The 15,078-nt window shown below is 56.0% G+C and overlaps 4 protein-coding genes across 4 annotated transcripts; 1 reads left to right on the top strand and 3 right to left on the bottom strand.

Annotated features, from left to right (window-relative positions):
• Window positions 1–361: 361 nt before the first annotated feature.
• On the bottom strand, window positions 362–2,340 carry GLRG_09470 (uncharacterized protein; the record flags this gene model as incomplete). Its single annotated transcript, XM_008100155.1, has 4 exons — window positions 362–1,082; window positions 1,143–1,279; window positions 1,337–1,799; window positions 1,886–2,340. The coding sequence occupies 4 exons, from the start codon at window positions 2,338–2,340 to the stop codon at window positions 362–364; spliced, it is 1,776 nt and encodes a 591-aa protein (XP_008098346.1).
• A 2,042-nt stretch (window positions 2,341–4,382) lies between these two features.
• GLRG_09471 (uncharacterized protein) lies at window positions 4,383–6,983 on the bottom strand (the record flags this gene model as incomplete). Its single annotated transcript, XM_008100156.1, has 2 exons — window positions 4,383–6,559; window positions 6,632–6,983. 2 exons carry the CDS (start codon window positions 6,981–6,983, stop codon window positions 4,383–4,385), a joined length of 2,529 nt encoding a protein of 842 aa, XP_008098347.1.
• A 3,021-nt stretch (window positions 6,984–10,004) lies between these two features.
• On the top strand, window positions 10,005–11,221 carry GLRG_09472 (tat pathway signal sequence; the record flags this gene model as incomplete). Its single annotated transcript, XM_008100157.1, has 2 exons — window positions 10,005–10,568; window positions 10,634–11,221. The coding sequence occupies 2 exons, from the start codon at window positions 10,005–10,007 to the stop codon at window positions 11,219–11,221; spliced, it is 1,152 nt and encodes a 383-aa protein (XP_008098348.1).
• Window positions 11,222–11,578: 357 nt separating this feature from the next.
• On the bottom strand, window positions 11,579–14,871 carry GLRG_09473 (cytochrome b5-like Heme/Steroid binding domain-containing protein; the record flags this gene model as incomplete). The annotated part of the gene is made up of 3 exons (XM_008100158.1): window positions 11,579–12,711; window positions 12,916–14,293; window positions 14,395–14,871. 3 exons carry the CDS (start codon window positions 14,869–14,871, stop codon window positions 11,579–11,581), a joined length of 2,988 nt encoding a protein of 995 aa, XP_008098349.1.
• Window positions 14,872–15,078: the final 207 nt, after the last annotated feature.

Below are 15,078 nucleotides of genomic sequence, written 5' to 3' on the forward strand. Positions count from 1 at the left end.
ATCTACTAAACATGTGCTCGTCACTGCTCGTACAACATAATTGTAAGGTACAAAAAGCCACACCGGCCGTCATGAAAGGTTCAACTCCTGCAAGCCCAACGGGACAAAACAAAACCTTGTCAGAGTAGGTCGTCCGTCGTCGAATACTTGAGTGCATGACATACGCTTCGTTGCCCAGTCAGCCGTCTCCTGCACCGTCTGCTTCTGGACATCCACTAGACGGGCTTTGGCATCCTCGTCGATCCTCCATTGGCCGCTCTCCGTAAGCGACAACAAGGGCGGGCGGGCATACGGAACCTCGTCGTCCAAGTCGGCGCCACCGGCGCTGCCGTTCTCTTGCGTGTCCTCAGCCGCCGCGCTTCTAGTCGGCTTTGTCGGTGTTCTCCTCCTCAACGTCCTCGTCGATGCTCCAGTCCTTGAAACCCTCACCTCGGACCCAGCTGATGCCCTTCCTCCAGCCACCCTCTTTGACAGCTCTCGCGTCTCTCTCGTAGACAACACCGGTGAGCATGAGCGCCATGACAAACACCCACACGTCGCCGCCCTTCATGGCCTTCCACCATCTCCTCTTGACGCCTACCTTCCACAGTGAATCGACGCTTACGCGCGCAGAGTAGAGGAACACGCCGCGGCCGTTCTTCCGCTCAACCCAGGCCCAGAGGCCGGCGAGAAATCCGCCAAAGAAGAACCTCTGAGTCGGCAAGAAGGTGCGGGGGAACCACTGTTGGAAGAAGCAAATGCTTGCCCAGGCGGTGGAGATGGCGCCGGTGAGGAATGTGCTCATTCTCAACGCCTTGGTCAATATGCGCTGCAGAGTCGTGAGCGGCGAGTGATACAAGGACCGGAAACGCGGAACAATCGTCATGACCGAGTAGACAACGAGGAAGAAGCGCGTGAAGCCGGGGAAGGACCCAAGCCAGAAGTTGAGGTAGGTGCGGAGACATGAAGGGTCTGAAGGGTGAAGGGTTGCGCACGACAGTGAGGTGATGATGGGATGGGCGGATGAGGTGAGGGGGGCGACGGCGGTGAGGGTTGGCGGGAGTGTCTCTTTGTTGGGGAAGAGAGTTGGAGAGATGTAGGGTCTGTAGCTGGCGTTAAAAAAAAAACCGCCCACCGAGACGGAAGGGGGGCTCGGGACTTACGGCCAGTTCAGCCTCGCCATCTGGGCAAGGTTTTCGACAATCTCCAAGGCCTTGGGCCATTTGAGGTGGGACGGGTAGTCTTCTGGTCTGGGGTGGAGGTAGGCCGAGGAGTTCTTGAAGATGAAGTCGCCATAAGACTGGTCTCGGGTTAGTACTGCAACGCAAAGCAAATGCTCCGGATGGCGTCCACTCACCTCGGGGAAGCAATCCCTATCAAAGACGACGGCATGCAGCAGTTGCCCAAAAGCGAAGGGCTGAATGAGCCAGCTGCCCCACCACCAAGGCCTCTCTCTCTTGATCTTGCTCCCGCTCTTGAAGCCCCAAATCATGCCTTCTTCTTCGCACAGATTCCAGCCAAACTCGAGCGCCCTGAACAGGGTGTATATGGCGATGGTCACACGCAGCTGCTGGGCGGGGTAGACGCCGAGGAATAAGCCGGCCATCGAGGCACCTATGGCCGGGGCATAGGGGGACGTCAGGGTCGCGGTCGTGCGGGGGTTTCTCTGGCGGAAAGGCGCTGCCGAGGGATCGAGCAGGTGGGCGCGCAGGCGGTTGAGGAAGCGGAAGAGAATGCGGTAAAGGAGGAGGATGGCGGACAGGGATAGGGAGAGGCGTAGGGTCGGCGACTTGTGGAGGGGCTGCTTCTTGGCATTGAGACTACACCGTCGTCGTGTAAGCAAGCAAGCAAGCAAACATGATGCATCTCGGGTCCATCGGACAACTTTACAGAGGGGCGCACTTACTCTTGCTTCCCGCCCAGAAACTTGGTCGAGACGAGAGCCCAACCCTTCATGGCCATGGCGGTGCCGAGAAAGACGCGCAGCGAATGACGGACTGCGCGGGCATTGTAATCATCGACGGCCCTACCAGCAGCAGCACCGGGTGGGGGGTTGCTGGCGGCCTGCCTCGCGGCGGCAGGCTTGTCGCCGTCGACGATGCGCTCAACGGCAGTGACGCTTGGCGCTGCCCTCTTCAACAGGCGCGAGCGTGACAGCACGTACTTGTGGAGGGTGGCGTACTCCTTGGCGGAGATTGTGTAGCGCAGGGTATTGCGGAGGATGGGATCGGTGACGGTGTTGCGCGACGAAGCAGGCGATCGTGAGGGGCCGGCGCCGGTAGGACGGGGACTCGAGGTCTGGGAGGCACGAGGGGCGCCGGACGGGCCTGGCCGCGACGACGAGGTCGCGGCGGAGGCCATGGCAGAGGCGGGAGGATCGCGGGGTTCAACGCTAGGAGAAAGTCAGGTCGAGGGGTGGTGGGCGGTCGACGGTGTGTCGTTGTGTGATAAGCACCGTATCGGCTTGGGTTGGGAAGCGTTGGGTTGAGGAGAGGGCGGCTTGGTCGGACTGAAGAAGCTTCCGTTAGCACGTGCCAAAGTCGATAATCCGCATGTGCATCAACGACCTGCGTCACCTCAACAGCACAGCGAGGAATAGCTGGGCAGACTCACGCAAGTATATGTTACTGAAGGTGCCAGTAGCAATGGAAGCAGCGGTCGTAGTCGGAGGCAGAGATGGGGAAAAGGAAAAGAGTTCGAGGTTGTTGTAAGACAGAATGTGGAATGTAGATAGATGGTGCTGAGAGAGTGAGCGAGAGAGAGAGAGAGAGAGAGAGAGAGAGAGAGGGACGGAGGCCGACGGGCGCCAGAGAGTCACGCAGTATCGGTAGTATACATCCTAGCATCCTAGTCCCTGTACGGAGTACTATTACCATGTACTCCTAGGTTCTCCCGTGCTACCCAGGTAGGTCCTGCCCACTCTCGACCTTGGGGAAAGCACATGCCTCGGCTCTCTTTCCCTCTCTCTTCTTCCGGGGGGCACAGAAACAAAACGATAATCCTCGTCGCCCATTGGCCCAAGCGGCCCAGCCATAACCCAATCCACGAACACCTACCTCATTAGGTAAGTGCCTTTGTAATAGTACATAATAGGAGACTATGCGTACCTACCCACCTAGGAGTATTCCCTACATACGCGCAGTAGTGTCTGTCAAGCCCTCCCCCCCCCCCCCCGCGTAACAGGGGACTCCCCCACACTCGTCATCCCATCCGCAGAGTGAATCCCACTACAAGTTTAATGAGTCCTTAATGCACAACACACACACACGGCTATAGCCAACCAACCCTCGTCAAGCTTTTCACGACACGCTTCTGCCATCCATCCCTTATTTTTATAATGACTGACCTACATAGTATATCCTATATCTCTATCTAGTCCCTCTATCCAGTCTATCTCGGTCCGGCATTTAACTACCCTCTATCGAGCTTCGGGCACTTCTGCCTCATCCGGAATCGCCCTCCGTACTTTATGCCGAGGCCCATCAACATCCCATAGCATCCAGAGAGCTTCCCTACAAGACTCGCATCGGACATGTCCGCCCCCCCCCCCCCCCCCCCCCTGGAGTATGTATGCAAAGCTGGTTGGGCCTGTTCTCTTTTCACTCACCAACCACTTGATATCCCGACACCTACAGAGAGGCAGGAGCCAGATTACAAACGCTTACTTCTTCTTCATGTCACTCGGCCACAAACATCTACAATCATGTTTTTCCAGTATGGACAATGTTCTCTTGTTCGCACGATACGCGCAGTCATCACCCAGCAACCCATTCTGCTTCTGTTGCTGACGACAAAAATCATTGCTGCCGCCCGCCAACCACTCCGTCGCTTACAATTCCGATCCCCCCATCGCGACGCAGCTGTGCTTTTCCTTCTTCTGGGTATCCTTTTCCTCCCCTGTCTAGCTCTCTTGGCCCCCATTCCCCCTCCCACTCGTGTCTTCTTGCGTCCTCTTCAGAAGGAACCTACCCAGCTAGGTAAGTTGCCAACCGCCATCGAGAAATCCCTTCTCCCCGAACCAAGACGCCGCTGTCGGTACTCATGGCCTCCGACCACCTACCTACCTACCCGTTGCGCCGCCAGCCAATCCGAAGAATCGACCAAGTCCAGCGAGCTACACAGCCTGGCCACGTCGCCGACTGATTCTCCCACAGTTTTGCATCCTTCTTGGCCCATTTGCCACGATAGATACTGCAAACACCTTGCGCAATGCCCAATCCGTCGCCCCGGACCTGAGAGGAAAGAAAAATGCAAATTGCTGCTTTTGTACCTCATGATGCAAATGTGAATCCAGCCCGCCCCTGAGCCGTCCAGCTTTTGGCCCCTTTTTTGGCTCTTTCCTTTTTGTTGGTTCCCGTGTCGTAACATCGTAATCCTCCTGCCCAACCCGTTTTTAGCCGTCTTCAAGGGTACGCCGGCCGCCCCATGCCCTCCAAGTGGTCGGCGCCGTTCGCCTGCGCCACCAGCGGCACCCATTGCCGGCCGAGAGATGGCGCGTCGCCGTTGACGTACGACACCACGTCCTCGCGCCAGCCGACGCCATGCCACTCCTCGCTCTGGCCAGGCTCGACGCTCTGGAGGCCCTTGATGATTGACTCCACACCCGGCACCGCTCCCGCCATGATTGCGTCAACGGCCCTGACCCGTCTGGCCTCACGCTCGTTAACGACGGCTCTCATGATATGGTGGCGCGCCTCGATACTGGCCCATCCGTTGACATTGCCGTAGCCACTCGATTCGAGAGTCGGCTTCAGGTAAGCAAAGGGGAGGTTGATGAGAATCCTCGAAAGTGTAGATCGAATGCTTTGCTGCTGAGAGGTCTGAGGCGCCGACTTTGAGCCCTTGGACGGGGAGGAGTCTGAGCCCACGGCCAAATCGCCAAATTGAATGTGCATGGGCCGCGATCGGCGGTCTTGGTTGGCCGTTCCACGGGCAATCGCGGGCGTTCCCTCGCGAGCAGGCGGAGATGCAGATGCATACGGAATGCGGGCGAAGTGCTCGGGGTCCGCGACAGTCGTGTCCAGGGTGAAGTCCGGCGGGAAGTTGTTGATGAGAAACGAAATGACTCCGTTCATCAGAATCTGGACGGGCTCGCCATAAACAAACTGAGTGTGCCTGTCGGCTGAAGCGCGATTGGGTACATCGCCGAGGGCGAACACGAGAGCCCGCTCGATGGTGGACCAGTTGAGAAAGTGCGAGGCAATCTCAAGACCCCGAATGACAATAGGTTGCCATCCAAGGAGGTGGCCCGCCGCCGCATATCCAAGAGCAAAATCGAATCGGTCATCGGCACTGCCAGCCAGGGTAAAGGCACTGTTGGAGGCCGGATCGGGCAAGTCCAATAGCGGAAAGGCGTACAGATGCTGCACTGCCATCCAGAAAGCATCAGAGCGGAGGTGTTTGTCATCCGACTGGAGCAGGATAGTACGGTTGGCACCGGGCGGGCTCGACTCGAAACCGTCAGATTCAAGAACGTTCCGGACTGCCTGGCTTCTGGCAAGAACAAGGCGGTGGCCGGGGAGCCGGACAGGAGGGGCACGGTCATCGAGGTACCGCAGCTCGAGGGTACAATCGGCAAAGGAAGTGTCTCTAAATTGCGATCGCAAGTAGGCAGCCATATCATCCAGCCCCTGATGCTCAGGTCCAGGGTGCATCATGTGCGGAGGTGGAATAGGGCCAGGCATCATCCGCTGAGGCAGCACAACGAATGCTCCAGCGGGGGGCGGATGAGGGCGAGCGTCGTCGACTTGGCCGTTGGGGGCGGCAGGCGCGGGGTAATGGTTGTAAGTACCGGGCTCCTCCGCGTGGGCCGAAGAGTGCGATTCCTGGAAGCTGTGAGGGGTCGAAGGACCGTAGCCATTGATTTGAGGTGCGTATTGTTCCATGCCAGTGTAGCCTGGGAGCGGTCGGCCGAATCCATCCACGGGAGTACCAGGCACGAACTCGGTGCCGTAGGGCATCTGGTGGTGGTAGCCGTTCAGAACGCCAGGGAATGAACGCGCTTCGGGGTGAGGCATGCCAGGAGGGGGTATGAAGCCTCCCGAGTGAGGGGGTGCCGGAGAAGACGAGTTGGAACCAAATCCACCAAACTGGAGACTGCCGTTGCTTGGGCGCGGGCCATGCATGTGCGGAGGGCCGTTGTGAACCGAACGAGGGCCTCGGTGAGATGTACCGTTAATAACGACAGCAGAAGGACGAGGGCCATTATGAGCAGCAGGGGGCATGTTGTATCGAGTCGGAGGGATAACGGGAGGGGGTCGGAAAGTCGGTGGGAGCTGGGTGACGTTCTCTGCAATTTGTGAGCAATCCATTTGCTGCCAGACGGCATACCAACGCCCAGGGCTCTTACCCTCTTTCGCATGCCAGGCGGCGGGCGGGGAGGTGATGCGGTTAGTGGTGCTGTTGCCTGTGACACGTAAGAAGGAGCCTTCAGGAGGACGGCGGCTGAAGGCGAACAAACCTCGAAGGGAATCATCGGCAGACGAGGGGACGCCTCGATCGGCAGCCTTGTCGGTCGATTCCGACTCGTCCGTCGTGGAGGGCGTAGGTATGGCAGCAGAAGAGACCTGGGAGTCAGTAGCTACACAACTCCGTTAGAATCGTACTTCGTATCTGCAGAAATTTAGCTCGGGAAGCATTGGCAGTTACTCACCCTCGCGATCCTTCACATAATCGCCTTCCGAATGGGCGGAAAAGAGGGGGGACGTGGTCTCCTCGACAGCAGACTTATCATCGTCGTAAGTAGCGGTCTCGGGCTCGGCGATCTTAGGGGTCGGAGGCGTGGAATCGAAGTCGTTCTGAATCTTGAGGGAGGAGCCGTTGGTCAAGGCGGGTCGGGGAAAGGCTGTACCGGCGGCGGCAGCGGCCTGCTTCGCGGCAGCATTGGCCTTGACGCGGCGATCCAAGGGAAGAGGAATGGCAGGCACCACGCGCCTGACGGCGCTGGGCTTTCCATGGGTGACACCAGCACCGATCCTCGCCTTCGGATTGCCGTTGGGAGCCATGGTTGACTTGGGAAGGCAGGCGGGAGGATATGCGGTGGTGATGTTGAACGGATGGCGAGCCCACCCTGTATGCTGGACTTTGACTTGGCTGGGAGAGGCCCAGGACTGGATGGGACGACTAGGGGGTGGTGACCCACAGGTGGTAGGAGCCGGGGTCGGTTCTCAGCAGCTGCGATGGCTCGTTCGGCGATAGGAGCAGGACCAGGAGTGGGTTTGATAAAGTGGATGGTTCTAGAAGAACAGTCAACTGGCGGGCGAGCAGAGTCGCAAGTCGCAAGTTGCAAGAGTCGCAGGGCCGTAGGTCCAGGCCTCGGATGGATGGGGGGTTAGCGACTCTTTTCGTGTAGGATGGGAGCCTCTCGTCGGCAGGGGTAGCGCATTATAAAGAGAAGCTGCAGGTGCCAATGCGTGCCACAGGTACACTGTAAAGTCGAGGAGGGAGGGTAGAAAGTAGGGGTACAAGTAGATGGAAAAGAGTCGAAGGTCAAAAGAGAATGTCGGAGGGTGACGTCGAGGAAGATGCGTGGATAGGTAGTGATGTGAGAGCGGGTGAAGAAAGATTGATTAGAGGTAGTTGAGGAGAGGGGGGAGGGGGAAACGGAGGCAGGAGCGAGTGGAGTGGAGGGGAAGAGGGATTGCCGTGTGTCTTGTCCCTGGACGCGGTGAAGCAAGCGTGAGAAAGGCAGGCACGGAGGTGTGTGGAGAGTGCGTAGAGCCTCTCTGTCTTGCTTGCTCTCCGTTTGACGCCGGAGCGTAGAGTAAGGAAAAGAAAAGAGAGGAAAGGACACAATGATATCAGAGGCAAGCAAGCAAGCTTCCGTCACAGCCTGCCTGATGCGATTGTTCTAGTTGTTTTGCGCCGTTGGTTGTGGCGACCGAATATGCCTTCCCACTGGAACCCGGACTGCGGAGAGGGGTGGATGGAGAGCTGCAGGTGCTCGATGCGTTCTGCTGGCTGCTGCACCTTACTTCCTGCCTGACCGTGGCCTTGCTGCTGGCGGTCAGTCAGTCACTCACTCACTCAACGGTGGACGGGGGGAGAGGGGGGAAAATTTCAGTCCCGAAGATAAAAAAATAAAAAGAAACAACTAAAATAAAAACCGGGTCTTTGTCAATCAACCCATGATGAGCAAAAAACGGGGCTGCATCACAAATTTTACCCCCGCAAAAGAAGAAAAGGCAGTTGAGAGTTGAGGTACGTACCTTGCATCAGTCTGGGAGGCAGACATTCCGCCTAGGCACTTGAGTACTCCGTAATGTATCCGTAGGTTCAAAAGGAATGCCCATCGCGGTCCGGTGCCGGTACGTACCGCATTCAAGGTGACCAAAGCTTGCTGAGACTGACATACCATTGGCTCATGATGACCCGATTCTAGGAAGTTCCGGCCCACCGCGTTGGTAGCGTAGAGGTACGTATCAGGGGGGGCGCTGTCGATCGAGAAGGATGGATGGAAGGAAGGTGCAGGCCAGGTAGGTAGGTGTATCCGTAGGTAGGTACGAATACCTACGAATAGGTAAGAGAGACCGCCCAGATAGCTGGCTACCTTAATTGGGAACGTCGATAATCCTCTTTTCACCAACTCTATGCTACGGTCTCCTTACTATCCGTACCAACGCTTCCAACTTCTGTCGCCTGATCCTCGACGAGACGAAGTGCATCCAAAAAGACCAGATGAAAATAGCAAGGCACACACACTACTTACCTACACTACCCAGGGATAAATTATTGCTTGGGGTAGGGCCGTTAGTCGGTTGCTTGTTTGCCCGGCCCGGTCCGATTTTGGCCTCTTCGCCTCCCAACTCCGCACCGTAAAACGATTAATAAATTATCATCATATTTCTCAGTTTAGCACAGGTTCTTTGATCGTAACACGATAGTAGCGTCCGGGCGCGCCAGCATCTAGCCTTGCAGCCGCCCTCAGACTGTGCCCGTGCTAGCAGCAAGATTATCCCAAGCCACAAAGTAGCCGGTACGCTAATTGGGTCTTTGCATCTTGTATCCGTAAGGTAATTGATAAATACGATGTGGTACCTTTACTGTAGGTGGGTAGGTTAGGTACATGTCTGTAGGTAGGTCGGTAGAAATTGGCTTGGGTACGTAGCTCCCGCTCCCGTTCCCCTGTAGGCTTGATTACGTCAGCTTTGCTTTGGTGTCGTCATCGGCAATTTTTTTCGCCGTCGTTCTTGCGACAACCGACCGGCCAACAAACACATGGTTGGCTCCGTTTGTTTGCATCATTCTCGGCCCGTTCGATATCCATCCGGGGCCGGATGTGGGGCTTGACCACCGGTCATCCTAAACGCCAGTGAGGCTTATGTTTAAGTCAGGCAGCATTGGAAGGTTATGTTGGATACATTTACTCCATCTATTGAATTGGCGACCTTTTCAAATGACCCCTCCTCAACTTCCTGTCACGCTTCCAGGTTTCTCCCTTACGCTCCGCAAGTCGTGCAACGGTATGGGCGACTCGACAATTGAATATTCATCAAATCTCTACTTGCCTTTCCCTAACAAGGGGCTACTAAGTCATGCAAACTGGTTTTGGTACGCCGCCAAGGCTTCGCCATCTTTGGTCTTACCTTGTCAGAAATCATTGTTTATTACTCTTCGCCGTATGGCTTACCCCGGGGATATTCGCCCGATACATAGTCCCAGAAACTGCAGGATGAGTTCATCTTCTGTCCTTTTTTGTCCCCCCGCGCGTTCCTTCTCAGGCAGCAGTGTCGGAAGCGGGGCGACTTGTCTCTCATAACCCCATGCCAAAATCTCCAAGCCAGACAGCTGCATAAGCGAGAGAGGCTGTGACTCGCTGTCTGTCACGATTGGATGATTGTCAGTAAGACGGGAACAATCCGGATACGAAACGGTACGTATCCGACTGATTCTTCCAGCGTTCCATCGATGCGCTCTGTAATACCACGACTATTAAATAGCTGCGACCAACTGCGTATGGGTCCAATGTGGTTTAGTTCTTCCTTGCGGATTCCCTACAGTTCTACTTGCCATCGCAGAAGACAAACATGATTTTCTCAATTTTCCTCGGATTGGCTTCGGTGGCTGCCGCCGTTGTCATTCCCGGCCCTCCCGGCCCTCACCCGGTCGCTCTAAGGGTGCGAGCTTTTGAAGACGCGGCACGATGGGATCCGCACGCACCCAAAGACCAGCCCGAGAGGCGGCGCGTGATGGTATCCGTCAACATCCCTATCAAGAAGGAAATCAGATGTTCCGCCGAGACCCTCCCCTATATGCCGCCAATCACCACGAGTGTCTACGGCAAGATGGCTGCAGAGATGTACGGGCTACCCGATACCCTCTTATCGGGGTTAGAACTCGAGTTTTGTCACGTCAAGGCGCCGTGCGCCTCAAAAGCTGACAAGTACCCACTCGTTGTCTTCTCGCCTGCACGAGCGCTTACTAGACTGGCGTATGGTGTTCTCGCGCGGTCGCTTGCCAGCTATGGCTATATCGTTGTCACTGTGGATCACACATACGAAGCTACTGTAGTTGAGTTCCCGGACGGAAGTGTAAGATACGCAGAGAACGCGACCAATAGCGACGAGGACTACGTCGAGAGCCTCTTAGATGTAAGTTCCTTCAACATCTTACCCAGAAGTTGAATCAAGAGTCTAACTTTTGGGAATTACGGCAGAGCCGTCAGAAAGATGTTTCTTTCGTTATCGACCAGCTACTCGATACATCGGCGGTGGACTCACTGATGACGGGGACGCAAGCTTCCATCGACCCGGACAAGATATTTGTCGCGGGGCACTCTTTGGGAGGTGCGACGGCCGCCACGTCACTCTACGCCGATGACCGCATCCTCGGCGGCTTGAACTTTGACGGTCTCATCATTGGACCTGTCGCGACCGAAGGGACCCATAAACCTCTGGTGCTGGTCGGCACGCCGACAAGTACTGACTACGTCCCCGGGTGGAACGAAACCTGGCCTAATCTTCGCGGCCCATCTCTCATGTTGGCAGTTGCGGGAACTACTCACCTGTCATTTTTTGATATCGCCAAGCTTCTCACTGTGTTGGCGCTGCCGGCGGAGTTTGATGAGCTGATCGAACAGGCTCTGGGGCCCATCCAAAGCGGGACGTTGGAAAAGATCAAGAATGAGCTGCTTCTCAGGACCTTGGACTTTGTGCTAGAGAATAAAAAGGATGCGTTATGTGGCATCGAAAGTATCGGCCCTGAGGTCAAGCAGCTGCAGGGCAAGAACTTGTCATGTTCCTAGAGCGCGGGACGCTTGTGAGATATAACGAGCCGTTTATTTCCACCCGCACTCTACTCAATCAACAACGATCCATCGAATAGTATTACCTACTTATTAGACATGTTATAGGCCCAAACACCCTATCTCCAACCATTAAAGCGAGTCGCGACAAGTAAGCCAGTAAGATCTATAGCTAGTGGTTAAAAGTATCGAAGTTGAGATCTCTTGATAAATTACACTACTGTCAGATTCGTCGCTGAAATATTCTAAAGCGCATAACGATTTCGAAAGAAGAGAAGAAGAAAAAAGATGCATGATAATACTGTCGTGATTCTAATTATATTTAGCTTCTCATTTTGATCTTCCTAGTAATTAGCTCTAATAGAGTAAATCTTTGGCAACGCTTGCTAGACTAGTGCAAAACTTTTCCAAAACACGCTTGAGTGCATCAGCATTTTCATCGTCATAGGTATCACATATTCCATCGCTGCTTCCCGTCTCTGTCCTAGCCTCAATTTCACCAACACCCTTCTTGCAAACATCAATAGCCGTATGAACCTTTCTGATAGGTCCCCTGTACAGCTTCCGTATGAGATCTTCGCTCTCGTCAAGCAGCGTTGAGGGGGTGTAGCTGGAGCCCTTGGAGCCAGCAGCCACCAGGCAACCCTTGCACCCGTCTTTCAGAACCACGAAAGCCTTTCTCAACAACGCCTGCGTATTTACCACCGTTTCTATGAGATCTGAGGAGGAATTTTCATCGGAAACGTCTGACAGAATGTCCACGATCCCGTCTAGGTCATCGGAAAACACGAGCAGGGCATCCTCGTACACGTACAGGGGCACCGGTCCACGGCTTGCGTCAAAGGCGCTATTATTGGTGAGCGCGTTTTGCATCCTTACCAAGGCATTGATGAGTTTTGCCGAGGTCATCTGTGTTGCAGAGTCTGCTGTAGCCGTGGACAGACGCCCGATAGCATAGCTCTTGAGATAGCCTCTGATCTCCTGGGCGTGCGGCCCGCCGTGCGTTTCGACGAAGCGCGCGTCGGCTACAGTACCTGCTGACTCGAGGATCGTTTTGGGTCCACCTGGGTGGGTGGCCAGAAAGGACGTCATGTCGTAGACTGTTCCACCGATGGCAGTCCAGCACGAAGTCATAGAGTTGTGGGCGGCAAGGGTGGCAGGGCTGATAATGGGGACTTTTGGGCTTATTGAGGGCGAAGAGGAGCAGCAAGAGGACCGTGAGATGGAAGGTCTTTCCACCTTGGCGAAGAGATCATGGTGCAGTTGCTTCCAATATGCTGGAGGAGGGAGTATTTCTGTGCGGTTGTCATCGAAGGATTCGTCATTTGCGTCCTGTGCTTGTTTTTGCTGCTGCTGCTGCTGCTGCTGCTGCTGTTGCAGTTGGCCCAGTCCAAGACTGCTCATCACCGTTGCCCCAAAGTCGGAGCTGCCGCACACAAAGACGTGAGCGCTCTTACTCTTGACGAGCTGGTGGACAAAGTCCCGGTATTCTATCAAATGTCGCGTTACGTGCCGTTTCCCCTGGGGCAGATGTGTCCAGGTCCCGCTGCGGATCATGAGGTGTGTCTCCTGACTGAGAGCCAGGATTATGGTCAACGGCAAGGCCGTGGTCAGTTCCTCTAGGCTGTCAAGTGGACAAGGGACATGGCGGCGTGTTTTGGCAGCGACCAAAAGGAGTACCTCGCCTACCTCACCGATGTCGTCTTGGGTATCCCCGAGCCGCTGTTTCCATGCCGCCCGGTCGTGCAGGAAGCCCAATAGGGGGCCGGCGCCGCTGCCCTGACCGATCAACACCAGAGGAACGGTCATGTTTCGTGGCTGGCGGAAACGCAGAGAAGGCCAAGGACGAAGGCGCAGATGTGTGCCTTGAGCGGCAGTGCTGAGGAAGGAAGAGACCAGTCCCTCGGGTGTGTGTTGGCCGACCGTCAGAGCAATGGTCATACCTCCTCCTCTACCTGAGACTGTCGCCTCGTTGACCACGTCTGGATTGACACGAGCGATGGAGTAGAATCTCGGTTCGGCTTCCGCTTCATCGTCACTCTCGCACCCTGGCGACGCATCATGCTCTTCTGGGGAGGAGATCCTCAACCGCCGCGTGTGCGAACATGTCCTTCTGACCTTCTTCCTCTTCATTGGCGGCCAGATTTGCACTCGATCGCCCGGCTCGAGCGGCAAATTCACATCCAACCTCACCGTCACCACTACGCTGCCCTGGTATTTAGTCTGAGACTGCACACGCGCGTCCTGCCACAGCGGCCGCCCGGCCAGCCGTGAAGCCATGCCCATCTTCATTTGCATGCTCAGCATGGTCTCGGGCCGCATCTTCGGTTGCCCTGCTGCCGCGCTTTTGGTCTGGTCGCTGCTCTTGACGCCGCTGCTCGTCGAGTGTCGCCCCGTACCTAGGCTCACGCCCGTGACGCCAACAGCCTTCACGCGGTGACGCTCGAGAAACCAGACGTACATTTGCAAAAGCCCATCCCATGCCGCCGAGAGACGCTGATATTGCGATTGCTGTTCAGAGGGCAGACTTCGTTGTCGATCATGGGCAGCAGCGATGTAGTCCCTGACGCCTCCGGTCCTGTCACCAAGGGCATCCAAGAAGGCACGAATATTGGCCGGCAGTGTGGCCCGTCGATCGCTCTGCATGCCTTTCAAGTCACCCTTGACATTCTGGCGGCCGATGAACGCGTCCAGCGCATGAAAAATCGGTGCATCGACGCCGCTGTTGCCCAGCTCGCCCGGAGTAACCGGCCGGCCCATGGCAGGATACGTCTTGATCCAGATGACAGGGTCAAAGTGCGTCGTATCGCGCGGGGTCATAGCATCGAACACATGAGCGCACTCAATGATGCGCGCCGCTAGACTCTCCAGGCAATGCGTGACCAGGTCGGGTTGGTCGGCCAGCACGCCGCTCTTCGCAAGCGCCATATCAGAGAGAGCGGGTGCAAAAACGGACTCTATAGTGCCCTGGAGCCCCGAGGAAAGCCGCTCCTCTGGGAGGCCAAAGTAGATACTCCTCAAGCTGAAGGAATCGTTGCCCACGGCGTTGTTGAGAACATCGTCGGCGGGCACCTATCGTAGCAAGTTAGCTGCTACTGTACTATGCGGATAGGATGGTTCCAGGTATATCTACGTACTCTCCCAGTCAGGGGCCTTCCCAACTTCGTACAAACCCTATCCCACGCATAGAGAACATGACGTGGTAACTGGTATCGTCCGATTTTCTCTTCGCCCTTGCCTTTATCTTGCTCCTTGCCGAACATGTATGCATGGGCCAGCGCGCTCAGCACCAGCGCCGCTCGGGTCAGATGACGCTGTTCCAGGCCATACCATGCGTCACTCCCCCCGGCCGTGCGCTCGCCCAAAGCGTCGACAGCTTGACGCACTCGTCCTGCTCGAAGTAACCGCGGCAGACTCTCATGAACCACCTCCCATGCCTCCAGGGGCGCTGGCAGGCGTTGACCTGAGCCTACCCCTGCATTGCTACGGGTTGTGACGTGGGGCGTTTCTCGACCGCCTAAGAAGCCCCTGGTTCTAGTGAAACATCCATCGAGGCCGGTGCCGAAACGGAGTGTTTGCGTTACCGCTCGAGGTGAACCTGGCTTCTGGAACTTGAACTCGGTCGTTGATGAGCCTCCGAACAGCTGCATTGCCAGAGAGGCCTGGGCAAGCAGGAAGCTAGCTTTGGAAATGGGGCAGTCGATTATTGATGAGAGTACTGTGCCCTTGGCGTTCTGTTTATCTACCAGAGTCTCTGGCGGTGGCGTGACGATGCCTCTAGCTGATGTTTGTGGCTCATTGAGCAAGACTGATTGTTGTAGTGATGGTGGTGATGATGATGATCTCGTGTACCTGAC

The sequence above is a fragment of the Colletotrichum graminicola genome (genome assembly GCF_000149035.1).
Source record: "Colletotrichum graminicola M1.001 genomic scaffold supercont1.49, whole genome shotgun sequence".
Taxonomy (NCBI): Eukaryota; Fungi; Ascomycota; class Sordariomycetes; order Glomerellales; family Glomerellaceae; genus Colletotrichum; species Colletotrichum graminicola.